This window comes from Wasmannia auropunctata, unplaced genomic scaffold, assembly GCF_000956235.1.
Source record: "Wasmannia auropunctata unplaced genomic scaffold, wasmannia.A_1.0 LD335828.1, whole genome shotgun sequence".
Classification (NCBI taxonomy): domain Eukaryota; kingdom Metazoa; phylum Arthropoda; class Insecta; order Hymenoptera; family Formicidae; genus Wasmannia; species Wasmannia auropunctata.
Window position 1 is genome coordinate 2,067,918 of NW_012027062.1, and position 16,114 is coordinate 2,084,031.

Below are 16,114 nucleotides of genomic sequence, written 5' to 3' on the forward strand. Positions count from 1 at the left end.
GATAATTATCCAGCATTCTCCAAATATATTTTTAATTCCTTTTCCTCATCATAACTTTCGACTAACGATCGATTATTATCCGATTTCACCAATCTTCCTCAAGTTTATATTAACGAACATAAAATTAATGAATTATAAATAAAAATTGACATTAAACTTTATTATTATTAGCTTTTATAAGTATAGTATCTTTATTAAACTTGATTTTAAGAAATTTAATTTACTTGTCTTATAAAAAAAATTAAAACCCAAAGGGTATATGTAAAATCACATGTAAGATATAATTTGTTCTCAGAAAATGATTAAAAAATCGTAGCAATTAGAATGTGAACGCATTTATCGATAAAGCGAAGTATTGGCAAATTGATAATGTTGGTCAGTGCTACGATCGAGCAATAAATCCCGTCACAATTATTGTTAAAGGCCAGCGATGGAACGAGCAAATCGATACAATTATTTCGCTCGAGCGACTTCCAATGTGTATTTATTTCGCCAAACTTGCCGAATCATCGTTATGACATTGAGCCGATCGAAGCGGCTTTTCGTTGCTTGACGTTAAATGACAGGTTACGATAACAATTTGTCGCGAGTTCGCATTCTCGAGATGCTCTATCCGCATCTGCAATCATTAGTCTCCGCGTACTTTATGTAATGTATAGTGTACAGAATATTTTATGTTCATAAGAACACTTTATGTTCTGTTTAATGTCCGTAATTTCAATTAAATTGTTGCAACATCGATGAGTTTAAGTATTCACTGTGAAGGCAAATAATTACCTTGTAAAAAGCGATCCATTGCATCTGGTCGTGATTTTCTTCTCGTCTGGGAATATACTTTGCGAGACTGGCGTCATTCACGATGACGGTCTGAAAGGGAACGTTTATGGGTAATTATAATGTCCCGATGGATGCATTCAATGATCGTACTTATGGGACTGTAAATTATGTTTGTCGCGAATACTTTAGCTTTAGCTTTTGCAACGATATTCGTTTCGCCCCGACAAAGGAGAGAAACGTCACAATGGGAACTGTGCGGCTATAATGCGCCAAGCGACACAATTACGATACGAAACGCACGTGCGAGCGCTTAAGAAGCCAAATATAATGCACCGTGGAAACTGGATCAGTATGGCGTACAATAACATTGTAGGGAGGAGACAAAAACCGACGAGCGATTGAGCGCGATTACTTTCTTGCGCGCTCTCAATGCCATTTGCGGATTTAATTGTTCGTCGATGTCGAACTCACCTGAACGCTACTGAGAGGTAAGAGAGAATCGATCAGGCCATCCGTTGTTGCGGCATTTCGAAGCACGAGAGCCTGAGCCACGTTGACCCTGCCCTATAAAGGCAAGAATTGCGCGTTATTTCCATGACGGTCGGCGCGATAAAATCTTCACCCTTGGAAAAAAAAAATTATTCTTACCTGCAGCAGGGCCACTACTTTGTCCACGAACTCCAGACACTCCTTAGAATAGCCGCGTATGAAAATAGTGATGTCATCTTTTGTGCAGTCGGAGCTGAAAAATCAAAAATATATATCAAATATTAATTTGCGAGCAGAAAAAAATGTAACGGAATTAATTCATGCTTAATTAAACAATCGCAGTCACTTCGATCGTTAGAGTAAAATCGCTTTACTGTCTCTCGTGGCATTTTACATCGCATCTTGAGAACAGTTTCCAGAGAATAGGTATATTATTGAATATAAATATTTTCCAAAAAAAAAAAAAAAAGAAAGAATAATTTTCGCTTCTGTTAAAACAACAATGCGATTCGGACTTGAGTCCGCCGCGTGATGCTATCGTCACATCTAAAAATAACCGTTGTCCGTCGCTTCGTGCATTAGCCTGCGCTCGGCGGTTTTCAAGTGCTTATCGAAACTGTATCCCCCATCGCACACACAAGTGCGCCGGTCCATATTTACAAACGTCGAATTTCCTAAGCAAATATTATCGCTTCCGACGAGGAATTCCGTGCGCAGCACACGTGAGTCACCGCGCGTCGCAGTGGTGCACACGTATTGCAAGATCTCCCATGTACATATGGGCTGCTACGATTTCTCCTTCCCGTCGTCGTGCCGCGGAATGAAGCGTGTCATTCGTTGCGGCGTCGCTTTTGTAAAACGACGTGCACGTGCAGGGGACCCGTAAGACGTGTCTCGTTATGTATTTTAATCGACGTGTCGTTTCTCACGATCGCCATTCGCTCGACGAGTTAAGTTTAAGGGGAAGCACTTAAATCACGACAACAAACGGCGTTCTACCGCTCGCTGCTAAACGCGTGATTGCATTGTCAAGAATTTGTTTGAATTGCGTTATACAAAACATGTAAACATGAATAATAATTTTAAAAGCAGCTATTAAACCAATGCCAAAGCAACCATTTTTCAATCTTGTTCTTTGTGGAAATAAGTATTTTATCGCTATCAGTGATTTGAATACTTTTGTACTGTAAGAAAACTTATACATTTTAAGCGACTCATTATACTGTTAAGGGGTGACATTGTCGCTATAATAAAGCCCAATTGTATGCCTGGCCAATACCTATAACCGCGATAAGAGATCGCGTCTCTCCGTAAGCAGCAGCTGAAAACGCGCAATCTCAGCCGGCTAAACGTAACCCAGTTGTATCGGGTATCGTAAATGGCATTAAGTTATGACACGTGGGTGGTTGACATTAAGCATGCAGCGTTTCTCACGCGGCTCCCGTGGCACTCGCACCCTCCCCCCCCTTCTCTCTCTCTCTCTCACTCGTTCTTCTCGCGTATACAGTAATCACGCTCCTCTGCACAACACAGTGGTGCAGTGTCCAGCGGGCACAACGCCGAGCTTTGTACTGCACCATTTGTATCCCGCGATCTATCCTAAATCGTCATCAGCGCGACAGGCCGAGCGTGGCGTATATATTTCTGCCCCCGTGCTTGTTCTACTTCTGATTACGACCGTCGGCAGTTCCTTCGATTTCTCTGTCACGGCACGCCAAACTCCTCGATCGTACATTATCGCGGCGAGGAACGCGAGAGAGCGGCGAAGGGGACGCCTATGCAACGTTTCGTGACAACCTTCTCAAATTGCACGTGCAACTGCACGCGCGACCGAGACTTTCGAGTGCGCGGCGCGTCGCTACTCTCCGTAAAATTCGATAGCGCAAATCATACAGTTGCAGGCCGCGAGCCGATGCAGCAAGAACGACCTGTTGGAGCGATAGCGCATAAGATAAAATCAAACCCGCGCCGGTCCTGACTTCCTGTCGTTACACGTTCATTATGAAGTCACGGCGGAGGCAACCTTCGAACCGAGGAAGATCGTATTTCCGGATTTCAGTGCCGTGAAAGATTAGAAACGGCAAAGTTCCGACCGATTACGTTCTATCATTGGTTACGGAAAACGAATACATGTAATCTTTATAGAGATTGAATTTTAGTAGAGTAACGGATTGTTTTGGTTCACCGATTATTTCAAACTATTTTTTTCTAATTTTGTTGTCCTATGCATTGTAATGAATCGTATAGAATACAGCGGGGTAATTTGGATAACAGTATAAGCAAGAATTTCGGAAAAATAAGAGATTTTAAGATACATTTCATTAGATCAATGTCTGGTCTAATGAAATGTATCGTAAAATCTCTTATTTTTCCGAAATTCTTGCAAATGCTTACTGTTATTCAAGTTACCTTGCTGTACCCTATCATGAAAAATATTTTTTTAAAGTTTTTTTATCAAGTACAGATCAAGTTACATTTTCAAACATATGCATATGTCCGAAAATATAACTTGATCTGTACTCGATAAAAAAAACTTTAAAAAGATATTTTTATTTCTATAAAAAGCTAAGTCGTCTGATAATATTCCTTAACCGGTCATTGTTGATGTTCGCCACGCATGTACTCTGCCGGACGTGGCTCAGTTATTCGTGCGTATTCTCCGTTTTACTGCACGATGATAGATAAGAGGACAGGATCGAACCACCCTTCTTCATCGTAATCATCGCGCCGTCTATTATCGAACCGGCCGTTTCCATGTAACCGTAATGGCACGTACCCGCGGATTTAACAGCGCGGAACAGTCGGATCACAGCGGTCGTCCGTTCCCCGGAACCAGCGATCCTGTTGATAAGTAAATCACTTTGATTTCGCCGAGTTAACGTCACGCGACAGGCACACGAGATCGCGAGACGCCCACGTCTCGCCTCGCTCGGCGCGTCGGATTCATCAGCGCGCGATGTAACCGCCGCACGGCGGTTGACGTATGATGGATATAGGTGTTAGCGAGCACGCGTTGCAGCCGTCCCTCGCTCCTCCCGTATATACGATGCGATTATGCGATTCACCGGCAACGGCAGGAACGAGATCGATAAGACCGGCCCCGAAGAGGCCGTGTCGACACTGATCGCCGTTAGCGCGCTTGACAGTTAGTGCTTCGCCTAAATTACACGTCCCACACGTCGAGAGAGCTAATGAAAGGATGCTGCGATATAGGCTTTGTCGCTGACCGGGAAGATCCCGTTGCGAAGATGCCGAGCGGGTGCACGTTTCCTTTCGTAATAGCGTTGGACGGTGCTTCCAGGCTGGCGGAAGTCAATGTCACTGCGCGGTGACGCGAGTGGAATCAAGGACTTTAATTATGACCGCATGTTCGAGATCGTTGAGAGACGGATAGTAACAATTTATCAATCAACCACTAATTTCTACTTCTACTTTCTATAATTAACGATTCGATGATTTAGTACTCACAATCAACGTTAACATATTACCAGGCATTTAAATCGTTATATAGCGTTGAATTCACGATGTATGAAATAAGTATAAAGTTTTCGGAGTTATTTTTCGTAAAGAATTGCTGTACATTGATGAATACATTTTGTAATCTAGGACACCTTTATAATTTTTGGCTTTTATATAATTCACAAGCTTTATACTTTCCACTTTATAGTCCAAAAAATTGTCTCTAAAACATTGGTATTTACAATAAATTCAAGTATTAATAGTGTAAATTATAATAGCTAATAGAAAATTCTCAAGAATCAACGTGTTACTCCCAGAGGAAATCTTTTGCGCGACCCTTAGTACGACTGTCAACCTAGACTCCAGTAGAACCGGCGCCTTCGGTATCGCGAGAGTTCGTCGTACGTGCGCATCGTGCTGCGCCGCGCAACAGAGTCTGAAACCACGTTTGCGTCCTGGGTGGGCAAAGATTGTCGAACAGAGACCGCGTCACGACCGACTGTCGAGTCGCGATTGACGCCGGGAGAAAATTCCGATGCGCTTGATGGTGCAACAGCGATAATTTCGCGTCCCGGGGCGGCCGCGCGCGAATGACATTTTTACCGGGGCGCACGCAGTTCGACGTTGATCGTCGTTGACATAAATTTCTTCTTTCCTGGCGAAACGAGAGAAAATGTCGGCGCGACACCCGGAAACGGCGCCGAGCAAACGTGAATTATATTACAGAAATATCTAACTCTGCTGTAACTTCGAGAATTCGCTTTTCCCTGCCACGGTGGATTCGATTAAGCCTACAGGATGCCGAAGCTTCATCCTGATGCTTAGTCACAAACCATAAAGTTTAGATAAATGTTGTAGTTAGCGTTAGTATGTCGTCGGCCGCGATACTTTCGGCAACGATGATCATCGCGAGGAACAGTACGTGGCCGGAGCTATTGATATTTAAACAATCAATTCGACAGAATACCATGTTTCCTCGGTAAATATCTAATCTTTAAGGAGAGTTAATTTGTTATTACGTTTCTACGTAAGTTGCAAAATTTGAGAATAAATTAAGACAAGAGAACAACGTGTCACTGTATAATTATATATATTTATAAATATATATACACATATAAATATATATACACATATAAAATTTTTTTTTTTCTTTCAGTTAAGAGAGAAACTTTCGTAATTTTTCATTAATTTCTGTTAAGAATTGAGCGTGATAAATCGTACAGAAAAATCAACTAATGAATGTAATAATCGAATTGTATTGACAATGAGATAAAAATAATGGATCACCCGGATGTTCAGTTAAAATCAACCGTTTCAATACCTGATCGGTCGTAATAACTGACTGTCGAATAATCGAATTTCGGAACCTTAAAGGGACGACGAACTCGTAGAAAGTCGAGAAGAGTCGAGCTCGACGTAAGTAGAGCATTCATCAGCGGCGGATCGTGCGAACTGACACTAAAAACGAGAAGACCTATATTCTTAATACTGTTCTAATGCCGCTAATAGTGCTCTAACGAGCGTGTAAATACCGCCGGTATTTAAACGTTACATGACGCTTTTACGACGGTAATCACACCGCGACCAGAAAAATCCATTGCGCAAAACTCACGTGGCTCTTCCCGCCGAGAGCGAGAAAATAAAACGAGCCGCAATTATATATCTCGCCATAAAAGGAAAATAATAAATCTTTATGCCTAATAAAATGGGATGTATATGCAGCCGGGATCATGCGTTATGCCATGTAAATAAATTTAAGCGGATGCACACGAAAGATCCAATGGGCCATAATTTCCGTGAAAACATACGATCGTGATAAAAAGTTTCGTGCTGTTTTCACTCAAAATTTATTTTGTTTGTTAATTATTTTAGACTTATATTAGTTACTATATACGTAAAACGTGTCGCAAAATCAACAGATCAATTAATGCATTTGTTCTTAAAAATTTCCACATTGAGCTTTGTTAATTACGAATAAGATCACAATATAGTGCATGTTATACTCGAGATAATCCGACAAAAACCTCACTTATTTTTCCTTCGCTATGTTCAAAGGCAAAACTTCGAAGATCGAAATAAAATGCTTTTAAATTATACAAAAATCTGGGCAGACATAAATGTCTATCGATAACATAGAGAGAACTTCACGATCGAAAGAATGAGGAACATTGACCACCATGGTGGTCGAGGGAGAATAATAGGTAGAAAAAAGTAAAAGGAGCAGCAATTAGGGAAGGACGAAAAGTTGGCGGCGGCGGCGGCGGCGGCAGAAAAAAAGGTGAAACCCTCGGATAGCAGATACGATCTTAAAAGTGGGCCGGTAAACTGCAGCTGCGGATCTCCGTCCCGCAGGGAAAAGCGCGCGCGATAGCGATGAGGGACGTTTCGCCGAAGTCGTTACCGTTAACCATCGCCAGAAAGAACGAGGGTGGCTCGTGTCGGTGGGAGCCGGGCAGGAAGAACCGACGATCATCTCGCCGGCTTCTCGAGAGAGACCGGGCGGGAGGTAAGGAGGGATAAAAGGATTGATGCGCGTCCATAACTCATGCGGAAATGCGGTCAGGTGCACAACTGGATCAACGAAGAGATCCCCCGCGATCCTATCGTCCTGCGATCTGCCGCTCGTGACTCTCCGTCCCACGTGATACACGATACATACGCGACGGGTTGCCAGCCACCGGGATGTTCCAAACGGCTTACCGTTTACTCGCGCGATCGTCTATTAATTATTAGTCGTCGCGGTGTATCTGGTTGCGGCAGAACACCGATATCGCGCTACCGGACTCGTCGGTATCCCCTCGCAAAAGTGTTCGTATACGAAGTATCCGTTCGTTCGTAAGATCACGTAAAGTCACATGGATAATGCCGCCCAAGCTGGTTTCCGCGAGAGAAGGAAAGGAAAAAGTTGTCTAGACACTTATTTTCACCGTGGCACATTATAATTGGTATTACAAGTTTACGAATGAATAAAGATTGCGTTAATAAGACGCGCTTCGTCATGAATGCACTTTACACGTGCGTGCGTTTTCGCGCGGGTATATCCGTCAGTCAATTTCTCACCCTCCTCCTTAATATAACGATCAAAGCTCCGATTCATCGCCGGACAAACCGGCGATGCGAGTTAACGGTGAAAGACGAGTCGAGGTCAATTTCGCCCGGCGATGCATTCGCGAATTACTTTTGGTGATTCGACCTTTCACCGCGACCAATCAAGTTATTACGCGTAACGCAAACCGCGGGAGTCTCGCTTGACGCTTAATATATTTCTCCCGTGTGAGATATAAGCTTTCAAGACGGCCACTGGCAAAAGCCTTCGCTGCGGTGAAACATGACTTGTTACTTCACACTATGACAATCTCGAATTAAGAAAGTTGCACGGGCCCGTTATACACGCGTAGATTCTTAAGATTTTATCGTCTGCACATCAATTTATCTCTCATATTAAACATCAATTGATTGTTTTCTTTTGACAGTATTCTTCAATAACAAATTAAAATTCACTTAGCATGTGGAGAGATACGTGACGCGCGCTAACGACCCTATATTAATTATTTCAAGCACTATATTTAAAGCATTGAAATAAAGAATTTTTTTATTTTGTTTTGTAAAGATTTTAATATCTTTTTCAACAAGAGTTGCACGTTATTGCAGGCACCTTCGCAAACAAGATATCTATATCGAAAACCAAGAAGATCAAAGCTCACGAAATGATACGTTCTATGCGAGGCAGAGGCAAGATTTACTCATAATACCAGCTATGCAAATATATGCAAATATGAATGCAAATCCAGGAAGTACAATCAAAACGGAAACGCGGCGGTCGATTAGCCGACATCAGGCCGCCCACCGTATTTCTATCGGCGAATTTCAATTAGCCAATAAACTTCGCTCGATACCTGCGGACATGCACGATGAGTGCACTTAATGTTCGGATAACGGGGTACACACCGCGCTTTCGCCATTTCACCTTCAATTTCGCGCGAAACTAAGGCGTGATCAAAGCGCGGCCGATATTTTATCACGTGCGAGACAGGTTTCGCTGGATCTAGGAAGCGTGCAAGTGAAAATCGTCCTTGAGACGAACGTTGACAACCGGTCAATTAGAGGTGAATATCTCTAATTCTCTATACGCAGCACTTTTATGAGAGTGGCAAAACGTCGATGATCGCCGATGTCGAAATATCGCAAATTTGTTTTTTACAAATAAATATACATATAACATTTTCTGACAATCGTAAGTCGCAGTATAATAGATCTATGTCTATATAATTAAAAAATGCCTGCATATTCCCTGTTACTCTATCCATCGATCACGCGCGATTAGTCCATCGATTAAACGATTTTCCGCGCGATTACGCGACGAGATGAAAGACTGCCGCGCCGTTCGTATCTCGTCAAGATATTACACGGCGCGATAACGCGGCAAGCGTAAAGTTCCGTATATGCGTACACGCGCGCGCATGTGGAAATTCCGGGGTCAGTTTCACGCGAGGTTCCCATGACGTTTCGTCGTTTTGTTCGGTAGGCGTAATAAATCTGCATCCGCCGTGCTTATCCGCGGGTAATCTGCCACCGATAGCCCGGCCAGGCGCTATGTCAACGTCGTTCCGCGCTTTCCCACTACGGCCGCGGAAAAATGCTAATGAATCCCGCCGCGCGCCGTACGCCGCACGCCGTATAACCGGCACGCTGATTTATGGCGATCGTGTTCCGCTCAGAGGATCATTATGACACCGTCGCGGCTTTCGTCGCGGATTCCACGGGCCTTCCCCCTTCTCGAAGATTAGCTCGCGCGTGCAAGCGGCAAATGCGCGCTCCCGAAGCCATACGCCTGCTTTTCTTCCGGCAACGAAAGATATCGACAGGTAACAATGCGTATTGTGGCCACGTGTGAGACGATAACTCGGCCGCGATAAGTTACAAAGTATCGCTCCGGCGTGGATACCGATCCTGGGAACGCGAGCGATAGGTCGTTTACGCGAGTCTCGTTATCGCAAACGCGTTTGGTTTTATACGGTATCGACACGGGAAATCGTCGGTTCGCCATCAGGATACGTCTCGCGTTACGGCGGTCTTTCCACCGGGAATTCATATTAATTCTCGTACGAAGTTCGAAAGCGGCAGCTTCGATCTCGCAAACGCTTTTCCAGAGAGGCCCCTTTAATTATCCCGTATATATCGAGATATATCGTATATATCGCGATCCGAGGACCCCAACGGGGACGGCCGATCAGCTGCGTGAGTGAGTTAAACTTCGCGCCGGGATACCCACGATGAAAGGCAGTATACCGACATGACGCGGCGAGAGACAGCGTCGATGAAATCGCGGAAATTTTCCGCCGGGACTTTTTCCCAGGCCGGCGGGGAAGAGTCGCCGACGCGGAAACGACGAACCGCGCCGGCTCGCGCTCGCGTCGAAGATGCCGAAAGATAGATCGGCGTGTTTCACGCCGAGAGACGCCCCCGAGCGTAATAGCGCGCGCTTTTCTCGCTCCTCGCTCCTTCCGTCTCGGTCTTTCCGCCGCCGTCCCGGAACTATTTCTCCCGCTCGTACACCTAATACGCGCCGACGAAGCGCACGAGACTTCGGCGTTACCGGTTGCACGGAAAACCATAAAGCCGCGTGATGACCGATACCGGCGCGGCTATCATGCGTGATATGTTTTATGAGTTGGAGAGTATGTGAATGCGGTCGCGAGCGCGCCGCAGAATCACGGAATGACGTCGCGATTATCGCGGCGAACGACGAGAGGCGCAATTGCATCGAAAGCCGCTGCGCGATGAAAAGAATCTGTGTCTGAGAAATAAAATATAAATCTGGAAACTATTTTTTTTTAAAGCGTAAAATCTCTTCAATTTCCTTTTAATCCTTTGTGATTTTTATACTGAAATAAAGCTTAATTAGACGTCTCAGGCAGATAATAAGCACTAAATACATTCTAAGAAGACAGATTTTGCACATATTTTATACTCATTAAGTGAACTTAGTTTCTAATGTGTTTTATTTAACTGATAACTAATAATTGATAACTTTTTGACAATCTAGTTAAATATTAGACGTGCAACGCGTAAAACCGTTTACCGTAATCGAATCGGTGTCGATTTGTTCCGATTCGGTTCTCACGGTGTTTAATCACTGTTGCACCGATATTAGAAAGCGTTATATCGGTAGGCACGTCGTAAGCGTGTTAATTGAATAGCTTACAAACGAGGGGAAGCTTCGTTAGAGAGCTTATAGGACGACATGCGGTCGAGCCGGGAAGAAACGGTAAGCCGCGACTCTGCTCCGCATCGGCGATTATAGTGGGCGTGCCCGCGACTTCATGACGGTGGAAAATTATAATTATTACCGACATCGGCGTCGATCACGTTTATTTAGCGGAAAGCTCGCGCGCTCCTTCCCTCTCCCTCCCCCAGGCAGGCCAGGATTAATAAATTGCCAATTCGGACTCGGATGATTTCAGTTATTATCGGCTACAACAGCCTCGTTGAGGAGTACAGATGCCGGCCGTAATAAATGGGTGTCTCGCGCCAGCGTGCCGCGGCCGTAAAGTGTGAATTTTCTTGCGAGTCAAAAAACGCCTCTTCGCAAAAATTATCGCGGCCGCGTCGCCCGGCTAATCGAATTCATAAATTATGGGCACGGTTCAGCGAGCCCCGCACGCGCGACTGATACTCGCGATAATCCCGGTTGATTTATCGGCACCCCGCGACTGTATGGTGATCTCGACGCGCGCAGAAGTTGATGCATTATGCGAACAAAACGCGACGGGAACGTACCTGAGAAGACGAGCGAGGTAGAGCAGAAAAGACGATGTCTCTCTAACAGAAAGGGTTTCCCTCGTGGATACGTTGTCCTCGAATTCGATAACCGGTCTCCCGGCGACGTCCGAGTATCCTGCAACAAACAATCGGAACAATGTTCCTTAGTATAGTGCTTTATTTGCAATTTATTCTCTCTTATTGGAAATTAAATTGTATTGTAATCCATATAAACAATTTTAATATGAAAATATCTTAAAAATCTCTAAAAGTGAATCAGTCAAATTATCACTAATTATCTTAGAAAATAATATACACTAATAACTTAGTGTATATTATTTTCCAGTGGCATACTTAGAACTGTGATAAATAGTGACAATTTTAATGTCGCTTCAGTGATAATACACTGATTTAAACAGTAAATATTACTGAAAGACAGTTAATTTGACTGTTTGACAGTGAAATTTACTGTCTTTCAGTAATATTCACTGTTTAAATCAGTGTATTACCACTGAAGCGACATTGAAATTGTCACAGTTCTAAGTATGTCACTGGAAAATGATATACACTGACAATCAGTGATGATTCCACTGATTCACTTTTAGAGAGATTGTCTTTTAAAATTCCACCTAAAAAAAGATCGAATTGTAAAAAGCTGCAAATCTCTAAAAGATGATCTGTGCGTATCCGCGTTATTTATTCGTGTGTTTACGTTGTAATACAGAGACACGCGATGGCGCAACACGAATTGTCTTCATGGTGCAGAAAACGATGGTAAGCACGACTGATTACAGAGCATGATTCGATTTACGAAGAGCGATTGCCGATTGCAATCTCCCCCACTCGACATAAATTATTAAATGACATCCTTTTAGTTGTATCTGCCTCGGGAGAGTAGGTCATCTTTGAATAAGGTCTCTTAGCTACGGGGTGAAATGTACCAGCAGTGACATTACAAACAATTCCGTGATCGCAATAGATAATGCCGAGTAACAGTTCGTTTTCATCCGTGTTACTGCGAATCGTGACGTCGGGGTCGTAACCCAACTATATACTATTGATCATTAAATACAGCCGACGCCTTTAAACATTGCTTAAAGATGATCTACGTTTGCGAATGTAATGTGGAAAAGAATGTTTAGATGGAAATCAGGAAAATTAATTGATTTCGCGTATATTGCTTAAAGTGGCAAACAAAAATATATTTAATAAGTATCTAAATAAAAATATATTTTAAAGAAATCGACAGAAGAAGTTAATATATCGAAATATATTTTAGTGTGTTAAAAGTAAAATATTCCAAGATTGGCGTGTGTAAAGTTAGCACCCCAACAGTAAAATTCCATAGTTTTGATTAGGGTTCCCGCTTCATTTTGAAGAGCCAAAAAGTTCCCTACATAACAAGAATTCTGCTTAATAACAATTTTTAATTTAAATTTAAAAAATGGGCTAACTTCTTATCAAAATTAAAAAATTGTTATTAAGCAAAACTCTTGTTATAAAATACAGGGAACTCTTGAATACAGGGGTCTCTTCAAAATAAAGCGGCATTCTAATCAGAACTGTGAAATTTTATTGTTGAGGTACTAATTTCATACACGTTCAAGATTGGTAAAAAATTAGCACAACTACACTATATACATTTAAAAGTAAAACAAACATTTTCTGAAATTCATAAAAATTAAATATCCTAAATTTGAGATAGTTTATTTGTCCAAAATTAAATTCTTTTTTGCAAGTAATTTTTAAATTATAATACTGCTAAAATATATCCGTTTAAACTAAACGCAGAATGAGACTTTTCATTCCTTTACATTAAGAGCACAGCGTTTAGATACAAATCTCATTATAAACACAAACTGAGAGAAATCAACGCATAGTTTCCTACTAACATAAGGTGTGTAAAGTTTTATGAGACATACGATTACGACGAAGGCTTCGTGCTGCTTGATAAGTACATGTATTTTGAAGCTCTTTCAAAGGTAGTCACTCAAAGCGTGAACATGATTATTTAATTATGCGATAACGCGATAAGAGTGTCCATGACTGGCAAGCAGCCACGCTGTTCTCAGCTTTTAAATACTCCAAAACTCATTTATATCTTCTCATTTCCTGTATAAGGAAACTTTAATTAATTGCTCAATTTCTTATAGAGTTTAATTTGCGGTTATTAGTTAACTCAAATGACAGCGAAATTATCAAAGATTACTTTTAGCTTTCATATGGTGACTTTCATTATCATTATCATTATTTATCGTTCAATCACTCCACGACATTCTCTATTCTATAATTACAAACAGTTCTTGAGAGTATGATGAATTAATCATAACAACATGATTTGCCAATATACCCAGAGCCTGATTTCCAATAAAGTATTTCAAGTGTGGTATTGTATTTACTTTGTGTCATTTGGTAACGAACGTGTTACACAACATTATATAAAACTCTATCGCATTATAGTGATGAAGTAACTTGCATTGTATTGTCAATATTAGAAAAAATAAACCGTCGATAAAAAAACAAAACGGTACGTATTAAACTCATAAAGAAACACCGTTAACATTGAACTCGTAAATAAAGAAACAATATTTCACAGTGTGCGTAACAGCAGTTTCATTTCTGACGTTCCAATAATTTAAGTGTCATAATGATACGGATCACTGTCCAGCCACAACGCTAACAGATGAAGTGTCGATCGTTCTTGCAAATACGTCAAAATAGATTTCTCGAATTGGCGCGTATCGCCTCCGCGATCGCAAGTAGACCGCGTGGGCGGATTTCTCCCGTGGGCTTCTCCCTTTTCATGCACGACGAACGAGCCGCTCACGCACCCGTTGTTACGTTAATCGAACTGCACGCATCGCGGCCACTTATCGCCGCTAGTGCGTAGTGGCTGCACCGAGCACCACCGACGGTGGGCGCGCAGCTTTTTTAACGATCGCATTCGACGTTCGCTCGAATTACCATAACCGATCGATTACCGGCGCACCATGCGCGCGAGCGAGGGGTTTCTCTCGGAATGAAGACGTTAATCCGGACTGCCTGCTCGCTGGAGAGTATTACCGCCTCGCCTGCCACACAATGCAACATATTCAACTACTGGTATAGATGGTGACATTAGTGGGATAGAGTTCAAAAGTATATAGAATATATACGATATAGGACAGAATATACAATTAAACGGAATATTTAATTGATAAAAACAGATAATTCGTCTTTTAATAAATATTGTTTATTTTATACCGAAAATTAGAGAGCTGTAAGTTTAAAATCTGAACAAATAATAAAGTATATCTTAGTATTTTTTAGATTTCTTCAGGTACAGTCAGTGGCACAAGAGTTATCTGTTTTTCTTGAGAAAGAAAAGACTTTTGAAAAATAATTATATGATTTTGAAGTATATTATATACACTTCGATGCATTTATATTTAATACTTCGTCTAGTTCCCTCCGTTGTCGATTAAGGCTTGAAAATATCGAGGCATTTTTACAAGGTTTTTTGTAAAAGTCTCGGAAACTCTAGATCATGACTTCTAAATCGAATAAAATTGATAATAATTTCTTCAGAATAAAGACACGCTTTTTCTTTATCTAGATTTTTATAGCAATCCATTTTCAATCGCGTTAACATAAAGAGATTGTGAAAATCAGTGTTTTGTAAAAATGCCATTTTATGTACCCTGTATTTATTGTGTTTTATCCAGTTATAACATAATAACTAAACCGAACTGAACTCTAATTTTCAAAGCATTTTTAGCCTAATGTATTGCAAATATTAACATATAAAAATTTTACTCATACGACATCTATTAACAGAATTATAAATAACACGCTCTTGTGCCACTGACTGTAATTAACTTAAAGCTCGAATTAACTTTGTTTTAACAAAAATTTGGAATTTAATTTCCAATGTGATGAATAACGAAACTTTATAGTTACAACATATAAAGGTTTTATCAAAGAACGATAATTGATACGATTGTATACCACACGTAACGAACTGCTCTGAAAGACGATTGTGTGATTGCCATTTTTCCACTCGACATAAAGCGATCTTCTCAAAGCTACGTTTTGTGCGCTCGGAATATCGGCCACGGGTTGCAGATGATCAGCAGATTCGCTCGGGCGCATACACACATATATCCGTTTCGCATATGCGCGCATTCGCCGATCGCCTCTACAAATCGCCGATCGTTCATCATCATCGTCTCACTCCTACTCGATAAAGACTCAACGCGGGCCCAGCTTGGCTTTTAACGTAAATCAAGCGTGCTTATGGTCGGCGCGACGTCTCCTCTCTCTCTCTCTCCCTCCACTCGCGAAGAAGAAAGCCCCGTAGTTCACTCTGGAGGCGTCGATTCTTTCGTCTCGTCGTCTTCTCCGCGCGAGCGAGAGCGAGCCGCTCGCGCGGAGTAGCCGCGAGGCGCGCGTCGCGTATACGGGGCGTGCGCGCACCGCGCGCGCGGTGTGGGACTCGTGAGAAAGATGAACGATAGCCAGATGGATACGTCAATATGCGTGCCATTAGCCGTTACTTTTTGGATTTATTGCCCGATGCCCCGTAAATCCCCGTGATTTCTAATTACATGGCCGCATTTGCTCCCCCCCCAGATCGGAAGAGCACACG

General features: G+C 42.2%; 1 protein-coding gene across 2 annotated transcripts in view; it reads right to left on the bottom strand.

Annotated features, from left to right (window-relative positions):
- Positions 1-16,114, bottom strand: part of LOC105455945 — a 287,400-nt gene that overhangs the window by 85,325 nt on the left and 185,961 nt on the right. For both annotated transcript variants that reach the window (XM_011699655.1, XM_011699656.1), the window contains exons 7-10: positions 11,506-11,623; positions 1,426-1,519; positions 1,249-1,341; positions 778-867 (exon numbers count right to left, since the gene is read on the bottom strand). In XM_011699655.1, coding sequence (XP_011697957.1) covers positions 778-867; positions 1,249-1,341; positions 1,426-1,519; positions 11,506-11,623 — 395 coding nt within the window. The remainder of the gene's footprint in view (positions 1-777; positions 868-1,248; positions 1,342-1,425; positions 1,520-11,505; positions 11,624-16,114) is intronic.